The 14,028-nt window shown below is 48.1% G+C and overlaps 1 protein-coding gene and 1 long non-coding RNA gene across 2 annotated transcripts in view; both read left to right on the forward strand.

Moving 5' to 3' along the window:
- Positions 1-2,224: 2,224 nt before the first annotated feature.
- The window catches only part of TRIM71 (tripartite motif containing 71), a 56,903-nt gene continuing 45,099 nt past the window's right edge, over positions 2,225-14,028 (forward strand). The window contains exon 1 of the mRNA XM_067292460.1: positions 2,225-3,105. Within this exon, the coding sequence (XP_067148561.1) occupies positions 2,248-3,105 (858 nt within the window). The 5' untranslated portion in view covers positions 2,225-2,247. The remainder of the gene's footprint in view (positions 3,106-14,028) is intronic.
- LOC106491182 (uncharacterized) lies at positions 3,551-6,406 on the forward strand. Its single transcript, XR_001293731.1, has 2 exons — positions 3,551-3,662; positions 6,253-6,406. It is a non-coding gene; the product is annotated as an uncharacterized lncRNA (long non-coding RNA).

Below are 14,028 nucleotides of genomic sequence, written 5' to 3' on the forward strand. Positions count from 1 at the left end.
GCTTCATTAAAACAAAATAATTGTTTTTTTTTTTTCCCTATAAGTTTGGTTTTGCAACCAAACAATGGGATCAACGCTAATTTTTGCTAACTTCATCGCGTCAGTTTAAAGGAGAGGACAGGCCTGACCCTGGCCAGCAGCAACCCCCCCCCCCGTGCAAAAGCAAACCCGGCACCAACCAGGGCGGCACAGAGAGGGGCAGGAGAACCGGCACGAGAAAACAATTAACGCCGAAAGCGTGGCGAGCGGCCGGGAAGCCGCCCGCTGCCCGCGCCCCAGACCCCAAAGCGGGGCGAAACGCCGCCGGGGAGCCGCGGGCGCCGGGGGCGACGCGCGGCGGCGGCGGCAGCCGGGGGGCTGGTGTTTCCTGCCCGCGCCGCCCCGCCGCCCCGGCGGAAGTCAGCCCGCGCCGTCGGAGCTTAAAAGGCTCCCGCCCGCCGCGCCGCCCCAGTGCCCGGCGGCCGCAGCGGGGCTGGAGCAGCGCTGCCGCCAGCGCCGCGGGCCGCGCCGGGCCATGCGCTCCCCCGCGCCCTGAGGCCGGGGCTGGGCGGCCCGGCCCCTCCGCAGCGCGATGCCTCTCCCCGGATCCCACGCCGCCCGGGACGGCGCTGCCGCATCAGTGAGTAATTCCTGCTAATTCACCCCCCGGGGCCGCGGGGCTCCGGCGCGGCGGATCGCGGGGGAGGCGGGCGTTTTGCTTTTTTTGCTGCTCCCCCCCCCCCCTTTTCGGGTTTTATATTATTTTTGTTTTCTCAATAAAACACCACGCGAAGAGGCGAGATGACAAAGGAAATGTGATCCTAGGCGCTGCAGGGGCTCAGAGCGAGCGAGAACCGGAGAGGAGGAGGAGAAGGAGGGGGCGAGCGTAGCGCTCTCGGATAGCATTGCACAGCGGCTCCAATTTGTGCGAGCGAATATAATACACCCCCCATGAATAATTCAGGGAGGCCGGCGGGGACCTGCCGCTGCTCCTCTGCCCGGCCGCGGCCGCAGCAGCGTGTGCGAGCCGCGCCGAGCCCGCGGCGCTGACCCGGCCGCCGGCGAGCGGACCGGGCCGAGCCGAGCCGCCCCTCCGGGCACGGCGTGCGGCAGGGCCGCTGCGGGCTCGGCGCTGCCCTCCGCAGACCCTCAGCCAGGGCTCGCAGCAAGGCGTCCAGCAGGAGCCGGGACTGCGAGCAGCGAGGGGCTGCCCTCGCTAGCCATCCCTAGAGCCGGATCCCTTTTCTTCCCTTTCCATCTCCTCCTCCCTCTCCTCCGCGTCCCGCCGGCGTGCGGCTCTGCCGCTGGGGTGGGCACCAACGCCGCCCTCCATCCCCACCCCCCAGTCATGCGGTGGGGGAGTAGGCGTCGGCGGGGGAGGACTGGAGCCGGAGAAGTCCGCCTGGCCTCTGTGTTTCAGTGCCTCTCTCTCTCCTAGAGCTGCCCCGGATTGCAAAACCGGGGAGGGGGAACTGAGCCGAGATTTCCCCTTCCCCCCCGGCAAGCGCAGGCTTAAAGGCAAAGAGGAGCTTTAAAAAAAAAAAAGCAAAAAACAAAAACAGCGCCCCAAGAAGACAGAGTGAAACTTGAGTTTAAGCCGGCTTCCCCCGCCCGTCTCCTCCCGGCCCGGCCGGGGGGACTTGCACTGCCGCCCCGACCCCCCTCCGGCCCTGCAACCCGGAGCCCAGCCCGGTGGACGGAGGTCTGGCCCCCGCTGGATGCGGTGGGGATTAGGCGATTGGCGCCTATGCACTTTCTGTTTAGGAAGAAGACAAGTAACCAAACCACGTTGTCAAACTGCTGACCCAAGGGGGAAATGAGAAGACTGTGTCAGGTATAGACTAATCTGGGAACCGATACAATTTGTCTAATGCAACGGGGGATCGGGGGCTGAGTACATGGCGGGGAAGAGAGAATCCATTTGCTGAGAGAGAACGGGACGGCTACACCTTGATACCAAAAATAACACCCCCCCCCCCCCAGCAGCGAGGTACGAGGCGAGGATCCAGCTCCCTGCAGACCGCCGGATCGATGACACCGTATTTGCAAAACCGGCCAATCGATCCCACTTGGCAAAACGACTAATCGATGCCAGCTTGCTCGTAAGCCGTTTGCAAAACTACCTTCTCCCCCCTCTGCTCCGAGTGCCCCCCGCTGCCTCGTCCTCCTCCCCCCCCCCCAACACTTTTTTGGAGGCGAAGGGGACCCATACATTTTCTCCCCCCCAGCACACCCTCCTCCCCACCCCCCGCGCCAGGCCCGTCGCAAATGGCTTCGTTTCCCGAGTCGGACTTCCAGATCTGCCCGCTGTGCAAGGAGATGTGCGGCTCGCCGGCGCCCCTCTCCTCCAACTCCTCCACCTCGTCGTCCTCCTCGCAGACCTCCAGCTCGTCCGGGGGCGGCGGCGGCTCCTGCGGGGGCCCGGCGCGGCGGCTCCACGTCCTGCCCTGCCTGCACGCCTTCTGCCGCCAGTGCCTGGAGGCGCAGCGGCACCCCGGCGCGGGGGACGCGCTCAAGCTGCGCTGCCCCATCTGCGACCAGAAGGTGGTGATCTCGGAGCCCTCGGGCATGGACGCGCTGCCCTCCTCCAACTTCCTCCTCAGCAACCTGCTGGACGTCGTCGTCGTGGCCGCCGCCGCCGACGAGCAGAAGAACGGCCGCGCCGCCGGCTCCGGCCCCGCCGCCGGCCCCGGCGCGGGGGGCGGCGGCGGCAACAGCCGCCACCACGGCCGCCCGCCTCCGCCGCACCGCGCCGGCTCCGCGCCCGCCGCCGCCGCCGCCTCCGCGCCCTCCTCGACGCCCGCGGCGGCGGCAGGCGGCGGCGGCCCGGCGGCGGCGCTGCTGCTGCGGCGGCCGCACAGCCGGCAGGGCGAGCCGCGCTGCAGCTCCTGCGACGAGGGCAACGCGGCCAGCTCCCGCTGCCTCGACTGCCAGGAGCACCTGTGCGACAACTGCGTGCGGGCGCACCAGCGCGTCCGCCTCACCAAGGACCACTTCATCGAGCGCTTCGCCGCCGCCGGCCCCGCCGCGCCGCTCGCCCTCAGCCCGCCCTACCCTGCCTCGCCCTACAACATCCTCTCCGTCTTCCCCGAACGCGCCAGCTACTGCCAGCACCACGACGACGAGGTGAGTCCGCGCCGCGGCGGAGCGGAGGCGAGGGGGCCGCCGGCCCCTCGCCCGGCGCCAGAGGGCCCCCGCCCGCCTCGCGCCCCGCCGGCGGCCCGGCCCGGCCCGGCCCGGCGCCGGGGGGCGGCGCGGCGCTGCGGAGCCCGCGGAGGCGAGCGGAGCCCGGCGGCGGTTTCTCCTCAGCCGGCCCGCGGGGGGGAGGGGGGAGGGGCTCCGCGCGCGCCCCCCGTAACGGCCGCTAACGGTCGGCGCGGGTGGGGCCGCGGGCAGGCGGTCGCCGCCGCCCGCCTGCCCCCCCCCCCCCCCCCGGCGCTGCCTCCTCGCCAGCCCGGGCGCCGCTGCTCGCAGCCGCCCAGGAGGAGGAGGTGAGTGCCCGCGGGGCCGCGGCGCCTCCGCGGCATGGTGCGGGTGGGGGTCGGGTCGGGCTGCTGCTGGAGCCGCCTCTCTCGCCGAGTTTGTTGGGAGAGCGCCGAGGACTAACTAGCTAGACCCTAGACCTGCAGGCGCTGGGGGGCTGTGCCCCGCTGTTCCCGAGCCCCCGCTACGCTAATGCGAAGGTAAAAATTCTTGTGTGGGGTCTGCTTTGAACCGTATTTGGCGTGTGAAACCCATAGGAGAATGAGAAGGCGAATAAATAGGGAGAGAGATACTGTGTAATGAAGAGTCAATAAATTAGCAAAGGACTTCACCCGTGTCTGTACTGGCTACATCTCCTGCTGTTGGCTAACACTTTAGCTGCCTCTGTGGTACAAATGACAGCTTTAATATGAAAATGGGAATTTGCATCTGCAGTCTTTATTTTTTTCCCCTGTAGTCTTTATTTTAGAAATACGATTCTTGAGTATTGTTTCACAGATCTAAAAGTGAGGCTGCTGCTTCTTCCAAACGTGCTGAGAGTGTCTTAAGTGTCACTGGGACATAGTTTCTTGCAGTGTTCGTTTGGAACTCGGTTTTCATCTGAAACTGGGAAATGCCGCTCTGCTGCCCCCCTTCTATAATGGGTATGGAAACAGGGTGCCTTTGGTGGGATCTTTCAGTACCTTCATTGCTGGGGGTGCTTTACTCCCGGTATGAAATCAGACAGCAAACTAACTGCTTCAGAGGAGAAGCTCCTTGTATGAAAACAGGACAGGAGAAGAAAACTTTCTGAGGGGTGGATGCTTAATTAGTACATAAAACCATTTAACCTAGTGAAATGTGCTGACATCTTTAATTTCAGTTTGCAAGGACAGTTTTCCTAACTCCGGTTATGCTACTGTAACTCTAACAAGTTTTTAGAAAACGTGGAAAAGCTGTTTTTCTTGATCGTTAGTGATAGAGGACAGAATGTGTGTATTTGGAGAAAGAAAATCCTTTAAAATAGCATTTGGAGGTGAGGGAATGCTTGAGGGACAGGAGTCGAAAGGGGGGAAAATATCTCAAGCATTTGGGCTGCTTACAGCCTTTTCTGCTCTAAGTATCTCTTTAGTAGTGGACCTTCTAAAGAACATATGTAAAAGTGAATACTGAAATGGAATTAAATCTCTCATTCTTATTATGTTAAATAGCTATATTTCTCCCTTCGTTTTGGACTATAATTTTGGGCATGTGGTACTGGCTAAGAAGCTTCTAGTTCATGTGTTCAGTGTAGTCTGTCATAAAACTTACTACCGAAATATGTCAAGTGAAATAGGTTGCTGGCTGTACAGCTTCTCTAGAAGTAACTTAAAAAATAGCTTGTTTAATTATTTTACATGATTTTTTTTTCCTCTTAAAGTGTTCTTGGAAAAGGGGAAATGTCTCTTTAAGATTAGCTTTGGGTGTCCTCTAAGTCTTGTTTTAAAAGTAGGCAGTTTTGAGCCTTCTCCCCTGTTGAGAAAAGATCTTATTCTGCAGATTAATGATCTACTGTTGTTTTTTGATTGGTGAGTTTTGATGGTTCCTTAATGTGGGTGTGCCCAATTAGTATTTGTAAGTCTTTATCATTAAGTCAATGAGAAACTTTTGGGAAGAACTTCTTGACTGTGATATTTAGGAACAGTTTAAGTCTTTCTAACTTTTGCTAAAAATCAGCAAGGTGTGCAATTTTTGAGGAAAGGGTGGCTGCAAAACAGTGAGGGTTATTGCTTGTTTAATTCTAAATGCTATTTACAGCCTCATAAAAGGAATGTTAATAGAAAGGCAGCCTTCCAAGAGAGTGCTTAAGTGATATGCTAAATACTTAGTTTGGCTGTCTAATGGTGTAAAAACAAACCTACAAAACAAGGCTGGAATGGCAGCTTGAAACCTTAATCATAGTGGTTATAAATGGTGATTCTATTCAACAGAGAAGTGGGGGAAAAAAGCCGGTCCTTAATAGAGCAGGAAAGTCCATCTGTGTCATGAAGGTGAGTTGAAGCACAGGCAGATCTAAGCTGTAAGTTGCTACAATAGTACTTCTCAGATGCAGAGCTCTCCTTCCCCAGGATATATTGTGTTCCTCCATCCTGTTTGAGATAGGCTCCAAGGAGCTTGACTCTGACCCTGGGGCTTCTCTGAGCTGTAGCAGCCAGCTTCCTTCTATTTTCTGCCCCTTCTCCTAGCACCCAATACTCTGTCCTTATAACATCACTGCTTCACCTGCCACCTTTTGGCTCTTGCTGATTCGCTGTTTTTCCTTGGGTCTTTTCTCTTCGCCTCTTGGGGAAGCACTGTCCACTCTCTCCTCCCTCCCCTCCCATTTTGAGACTCCCTCAGGTGAGAGAGAAGAATAGCACCGTGGATGGTTAGTTTTTGAGTATTTCAAGTTTCAAAACAAGTCTACAAGTATGGATCTGCAAAATCAGAGTGGTTGCTCATCCTTTCAGTACAGAGAAATGAAGGTTTCAGCTCTTTACTGGGATGTATGGAGCTGTTTCTTTAGTTGAGTTGACTCTTTTTTGAGTTGAGCTGTTGACTCATGTGAAACAGTGCTAACCTGTTGTATGCTATGAGTACATGCAGTCACTGACAACTCAGCAGCAATACTGACTGATACTGTAATGGCAAGCATTAAAGAATATGGGATGCTGGGCACTGTTTTCAGGGTTGATAATGTCTGCAGATACTTGCTTTCCTTTCATGCATCGTTGTAGTAAACGCTGTATTCCTGCAAAAAGGCAAATACCAATCTTTCTATTCCTGTCATAGGGCTGCTGTTGAAACCTGGGCCAGCTGCTTACCATTTGGGACCTCATTGCCTGATGATAGTCTCTTCTCTTGGACTGAAAGAGAGCACCTCTATCTTTCTTTTCATAGAATTGTCAATAATAGACTGCAAGCCAAAATAAATGCCTAGAAAACATTGGAACTGCTGTAAGCTACTTACAGGTTGCATAGATGAAACTGCTTGGATTCAAATCACTTTGCTGTTGCAAGTATGGAAGTCTTCAGTTAAATGATGTGGGGTTTCCCTTTATGCAGACTCTCAGCTGCTACATGTTTTAGTTAATACTGCTTTTTGATAGCAGTGGTGATAATCAAAACACTTCAACAGCACAATTCTAATCCTTTTTAGGAAAAGTGCAGAGCTGCCAAATTCTCAGTGAACTTAATGGCCTGTGATCCCTTAGTATGAGAACTAAAGACTGTTGCCTCACAGATCCCATTTTACAGGTAATTCAGGGACCACAAGCAAAACCTGGTAACACAAAGGCTCACAGCTGCTGCAAGAAGGGACTTCTCAATTCTTCCTCTCCTTGCCCTTTACAACACTTAACTTCCCCTTTGGTTGCCTCAGTTCTGACTTTGGTCAGATTCTTTAATGATCAAATTGGTTCACAAACTCAGAAGTTTCTTGTCAGATCAGTGAGTTGAATTGGCTCATGGAGGTATCAGTGTTAATAGGGGCAGCACTGGATAGAATTACACAGAATGCTCTTGGTCTTATATTTTGATATCTGTGCTAGTTCAGTTCCTGTGCGCTAAAATGAAGATTCTACCCTCAGGTTACCTTGTAGTCCACTCTCCCATTTTGTCAGCAGTTTGCATGCAAGAGGCAATTTAACTTGGATGTAGAACTGTCACTTGTGAAAGCCCAACCTTTTTTATTTTTTTTTTGTAGAAAATGTTTAGAATCATCTATGCTGAGTTACTGTTGAAAAGGAAGGAATGGACTTTTTGTAGTCTAAAAATCACACTTTGTCTTACAGACAGAAGACAACTTCTGAATGCTGTGTATGTATAAGGGGCAGAACTACCTCAATTGTTAGCTCAACTAAAGGCTACTAATCTAGTGCCTTGACTAAATTTGCTGATTGAATTTATATCTAAGCGACTTTGCTGTAGGGGGTGAAGCTCTGGTTTCACAATAGGAGTGGGCTGTCTTAGCATCTCATGGCTGCTGAAAGAAAGGGATCTTCCTGATACCTTTTCTCTAGGCTTGGTTTTGTGCACTCAGTAGATGCTTCTCTGAACCAGTTTAACTCACTAACCCAGTAGAAAACTTCTTCCCTCCTTTCCCCTTCTTCTAGACTCGGTATAAATTTATTTGAATCAAATCTGGCCAAAATGGAACTGGTGTGAGGGAAAAGAAGGAACAGTGTGCCTAGGAATGAAGCATAGGCTAGATATGGTCCCTTTCTGCTTTATGGCTTGCCATCACTGCCACACACTTAGCTTTGCTTCATGATGTGTTTGCATGGTCTACCTGAAAGTCTCACCAGAACAATTGGCTATCAGAAAGGGAATATGTCTGTGCCTGCACTTGTGTCTGCCTTGCTGCCGAGAGTTGTTTGTTAAACTGCAGTATGTGATACATCATGCAGTGTCTTGCTGCTCCTTTCTTCTAATGCTTAGATTTTTTTTTTCTCTGAACTAAATGATTAAAATCTTTAGGAGTGCATCCTGCAGACACCAGTCTTAATATACAACGCTTATTGTGTTGCAGCTGTTGTGGTTGTTGTAGCTTCAGCTCTATAGGAAAACTTGTGTGTGATCTAGGCAAATGTGTATTTCCAGTATACTTAAGAAGTTTTGCATATACTTTGTCAGTTAACTGTATACAGATGCACCTTTCATGTATCATACTTACTGTGTCTTTTCTTTCCAATATCAGAATGCACCTGCAATTCCCAATTTGAAACAAAACCTTGGATTCAGTTACTGACACTTCTTTGTGTGATTTTGGTTTCATTTGTTTTTTTCTTCCCTCTTCCTGGTGAAGAAGGCAGGACACTCCTGAGTTGCTTCTCACATATGTAGCCTGTGTAAGATGAACTTAACATTTTCTGAATGATGGAGGACTTTAATGTCTAATATCTTATGATACTTGGTGCTAAACAAGTTACCTCCTAGACTACTCTGCCTTGCTTTCTTCCCTGATGCCCCATTCCCTAGCATGCCATTGTAACTCCTATCACTTTCCTGGATGTAAAGGCATAGTCCTTAACTGCCTCTGTTCTGTAAGGCAGAACACAAGTTTTACTGGTCTTGAAAAAGAATTTTAATATCACACTGGACAACCAAACCTTTCCCTCTCCCCCCAGTTTTGGCATTGCTGACATTCAAATATTCTCAACATTTTAGGGTAAATATCACTAGAAAAGGCTTTGCTATAATCTGATATCATTACACTATTGGCTTAATTAGGCGTGAATTCAGACCATATCCAGCAAGTAAAAGTTGGAAGAAACAGAAATACCTTGGTTGTTCAGGTGATGGTTTTTTGTGGTCTCTTTTGCCTGGGGAACACTTTCTGCTGTACTGATATTGTTGGTTTCTGAAACTTATATACTGACTACAGTGTAAACTTTTGAAGTTGTAATAGTTCTCCTTTCTTATTACTTCAGTTTTGTCAATACCATGATGTCTTGAATGAGATATGCTACGTCTCATGACTTGAAAAGAGGCTCTGACTGGTGAATGTAGTAAGAAGTCTTGCACTGTATGTGTAGGAGTTTATCCTTTCAGCTCAGTCTTCAGGGCATGTAAACGTGTCTGCTAGACCATGCTTCCTTACAGGAAAAACTACGTGGTTCCACTCTTTTTAAAATTGAGAGGTATCATTCCTCTTTCAAAACTGTCTTGACCCCTAATTCTTCTTCCTAATTCTTCTCCCGTACTCCCTTCCTTCCTGGAGAGTTGCTGGTGTCTTTCCATGAGACAAGGAATTGATGTGTTGGGAGCGCAGATCTTAAGCTGTAGGAACAATGATGCACTGAAGGCAAGACTAATGTTACCGCAGGTAAGATTCCAGAGAAGGTGTTTATTGTCTTTAGCCATAATCCACTTTCAATATAGCAGTTACAAATGTAGTCTTGGATCCTAATTATGTGGTGCATAATTTTTAGTAACTTCTATACTATCATTCTTAGTCTTAATAAAATGTAAAAATATTGGATGGGAAGGGCACTACTGGTTGACAATGCAAATATTGGCTAATGTAATAACAGGATATCCCTGATTTCAAAAGATATTAGACATATGTCCTTGTACTAAATGTTCTTGTGCATGGACTCAGCTGCAGCTCTTCCACTGACTGTTCTCTGCTTTCTCTGACTGCTTGTTGAAGGGACACATGGGTGGGGATAGGTATTGTCTGTCCTCTTGTCCAATGCATTACATATGTGCATCCAAAATCAACTTTGAAAGTCACAGAAATAGAACAGAAATGTATCAAAGGATTGGAGTGCTTCTGTCTGCTGACATTAAGTTTTCTAACTTGAGTTTAAAAGCTTCTTTCCAGTGCAGTATCATTTAGATAACTTTATCTCTGTCCTTCTTTCCCTTTCCCCTTCCATCTTAAAGAAGCAAAACCGTAAGATTAGCTTTCCTAACAGGCTTTGGACTTGGAACTATTTGTCCCTTCTCTACCAACCCTCAACAAAACAAGTTGCCAACTGTGGAGTCTGTGTAGCTAATAATCTCTCATTTAGGAATTAGAAATGGTAGTTTCTTTGAATGGTTTGGCTTTTCAGCATGGAAAGGAGTAAACTTTGGTAAATTTGCCATGGAGATGAGGCTCATTCATATATGTTTTTCTGTATTGTCCTGCTGTGCTGCTTTTTGGATATGTGTACATTGTTGGCACTTCTTCATAGGAATTAATTCATAGTTAAACGTTTGACTCTAAGAAAGAGCCCCAGTCCTCTAACTGTGGTTATTTTACCTGAGGGTATGACTTGAATTTCCGAGGCAGGGGGAATCCACCAAATTGTGAGCTTGTTGGGGTGATGTCTGATCAGCAGTTTTCCTGTGCATGTAGGTGAAATATTTTTGATATGACTAAGACTTCAGCCAAAAGATTCTTTTCAGGAAGCTTTAAATCGGAAGCTTTTCATTTTACAATTCAGTATGCTGTGCTATGCCTTTACACTGGTGCTGACTTTGAGGAAGATGGCTTATCTTCTAACAGTAGGTTAAGCAGCTTGAGACAATCTCTAAACTTGTCTCACTAGCAACGGGTGAAAATCAGTCTTCAGAGTTGTTTCAGAACTGAATATTTAAAATGGGGGCAGGGGAAAGAGAACTATGCCTTGAATGCTATTGTGGAAATGGTCTGTATTGACAAAAGAAAAATAGTCTCTACTGACAAAAGACAAACATATGGAATACCTTAAAGTCATTTCTGAAATGAATAAACTAATCCAGCCAAAGGCTGCTGTCCTGTAATTACCTTGGTAGTTACGTCTTTCTCTCTGCTATCCATTACTATGGTATAATCCTCACTAACTAAGATCACATATAAGTAATCGCCAAGGCTGTTTGCAGTACCAGTATTTTCCAGGACTGTCAAAATAGCAACTGCCCGCTCTTGGATCTGAGCGCTTTGGGGGGAGAAGGGTGCATGCTGCTCTCCATGAGCTAAAGGTAATAGCTGAATTTCCTGTGTTGCATCTTTTCTTTCTCTCTCTCCCCCCCCCCCCCCTTTTTAAAGTTGTCCTTCATATGTAATCAAAATATCTAAAGGTATCTTGTCAAGTTTGCTAAGCCATATCTTTTCTAGTTGTTTGCTGGTATTACATGTCCATCCTATTCATTTTGTGGATAGCCAATGTTCTTAAACTACCATCCACTGTAAATACTTCCTTTCTGTGCTTAAGGTGTAGTCAATGTATGTGATTTCCAAATGCTGTATTAGGCTGGATTAAAGGGCTGGCAGGGACTTGTAAGACTTGGCATCCAAGAATCCTGTTTAAATTTGATTTCTGATATTACAGCATGCTGCTGTATCTTCCCCTCATCCCCTGTTGTCTTTTTTTTGGGGGGGAGGGGGGTCCTATTTGTGTGATTAGGTACTTGCTGTCCAGAGTGGCAAACATGCTGGAAGAATAATCTTATACAGGCTTTTGTTCAGCAGCTCTTGGTTAACAAAAAGCAAACTATTATTAAGGTGAAATATCAGCTACCAAACTTTAATGCCCTCACCCTCCTCTTTTTCCCCTTCCCTTCAGTGGTTCTGACAACTGTCTAACAGTGCGAATGGCGTGAGTAAAGTATACAAAATAAAAATCCCTAGCCTTAAATCTTTGGTGTAAGCAAAACTTGAAAGCTGTCCGCTTTATAGATGCCTTTAAGCTTTGTAATCCAACTTAGTGCTGTGTCAAGGGACTTGAGAATGCTGTTTTCTTATGATGTTTGGCAGTATGGACTGCGAATAGCCAGTGAACTAGTCAGTACTGGTCCCTGTTACCTGACAAGGTTGCTATTCCTGATCTTCTGTAACCTTGAATAATGTCAGGTCAGGTGATTGTGGGTGTAAGAGATAAAGATCACAGCTTCTAGGGTTTTGCTATTGCTCTGTTTGTCTTTCTGTGGTTTGAAAGTCAACTATGTAGTTCTAAAATGTATGCATACACACACTGTGTAACATGTATGTGTGTGTCTGTATGAAGCTGTGTGAATCTCTTTCTTTGAGGAAAGACTTCTTACAGAACTAAAGGAATAATCATGCCTCCAAGTCGCCTTTTTCCCTTTAAAAGTAATGTTGGTAAAGAGTTAAATTTCCCCCCTGCAGCCCACTCCGCCCCCACTGCTATATATGGTGTGCCCAGAGGCACTGGAGACTTAATACATTGAAGTTGGAGCGTGAAGGGGGTCTGCAGGCTGCTAGACAAAGTCACTCAAATTTCAGGAATACTTGATCCATGCAAGGATGTTACTTGAGAAAGGCATGACTTCTCTGTAAGAAGCTGGTTGCCAAATGAGCTGGCTGAGTGTGTCCTAAACCAAAGTTTTTTGTGGTTAGATGAGCAAATAAGAAACCAGATTTTCTTTAATTGATAACCGATAGGCAAGCCAGCCAAAGCTGTTGCCAGAACCATCTCTCTGCAGAGAACAATGCAACCATTTGTAGGGAAAATTAAATTGTGCTTCTCACATTGAAATGTTTTGAAGTTCTGGAAACTGTTGGGCAGATGATTAGATTCTATATTGAACTGTAGACTGAATATAAGGCTGAACAAATGGCAAATACCATTTCTCTCCCCCCCCCCCCCCGCATTTAATGTAGAAACAGCTGCAACATGACACAAAGGTGTCCCAACACAATGTATTAGTGTCAACTTCTGTTGAAGACTTTTAAGTGGAGAGGGAAATACCTTTTGGGTGGAGAGGAGGGCCCATGGGCTTTTTCTTTGCATGTGTTCTTTTGTTTTTTCTTTTTAATGCAGAACTAGAGATGTCAGGCAGTGGTCCAGAGTGGATTCCAACCTGAAAGAAATAACCGAAATACTGTTATTTAGCTAGAGAGCTGCAGGAAATGTAATGCAAAAGAACTACAGAACAGTGAAGTCCCAGAGTCCTTCCAGTGCTGCTCTTGTACCAAAAAAAAAAAAAAAAGCTCTTTTAGCATTACCTATTTTCTCAAGGACTTTGAGCCTCTTACTAGAGCAGAGATAGCTAGCATAAGACCCTTGAGTTATCTGTTGCCGAAGCATGGCTCCTTTACTTCGGTTACACTGCATCACTGTTGGTGGGACTGCTAATGTTGAGGTTTGTGGGCCCTCTGAGCAGGTTTGCAGTAAGTGGAGGCAAGCCTGGAAGGTCTTGGGAGCAGCTTTCCACTACATGTCCAGCACATTGTCCTGGAAGGCCACCTTCTGAGCTGCAGGCCACTTCTGAGAGGCATTCTTTCCAGGAACAGCCTGCAAATGTATACAAACTTGATATACTTGATGGGAGTGTTTGTAGACAATTGTGACTAGTCAAAACAAACACTTTTATTTTCATGTTACTGCCTCTCTGGCAAAGGGGATGCTATCCTGTCTTCACATCTTGTCAAAAAGTGCTTCAGTAAATACCTTCGAAAATCCAAACTGTTATTCTCTAAACAGTAGCAGCTGTGTCAAGCCAGCCTAACTTACTAGAGCATATCTGATTCTGTATGTGTTTGTATCAAAGAAAAGTGAAAAACCTTCCAGGCGGTGTTCATGTGAGCCTGAATAGTGGGGGAACTTTCATTCTCATTGGAGGAGCTGCTGTACTCTTAGGGTTAAGCAAAGTGACTGAATCTTTGAGGAATACTTGCAAAATACCTATTTAAGCAACCACTGACTGTAGTAGCCACCTTCTTTTCTCCTGATTTAGCTCTTCTTGACTCTCTTAGTAGAGGGGGCCCATTGTCCACAAAACACTTGGGAACCTGAGAATTACCAGCATTGACATCTTGCATTATTGTCATTAAGCTTCAGAGCTGAACAATTAGCTGAAATGCATGGGAGTGGTTTTGGGCTCGAAATAATACTTCTGAGGAGCAATTGCAGGCTTTGATCGCATACAGTGCTATTAGTTGTGACTGTCAAATTCCTTTACAATCTAGGAGGATAGCTGCTCTTTAGAAGAGCTAGAAAAATTCTACTGGAAGTTGTGTGGCAGCTTAGTTAAAATTAACGTAGTGCACACTCATTTCCCCTTGCATAAGCCTTTGGCATTGACTGGGTATATAGGTGAGGTCAGCATGTCTTTGGGAAGACTTGAAGAGTAGTT

The sequence above is a fragment of the Apteryx mantelli genome, chromosome 2 (assembly GCF_036417845.1).
Source record: "Apteryx mantelli isolate bAptMan1 chromosome 2, bAptMan1.hap1, whole genome shotgun sequence".
Taxonomy (NCBI): domain Eukaryota; kingdom Metazoa; phylum Chordata; class Aves; order Apterygiformes; family Apterygidae; genus Apteryx; species Apteryx mantelli.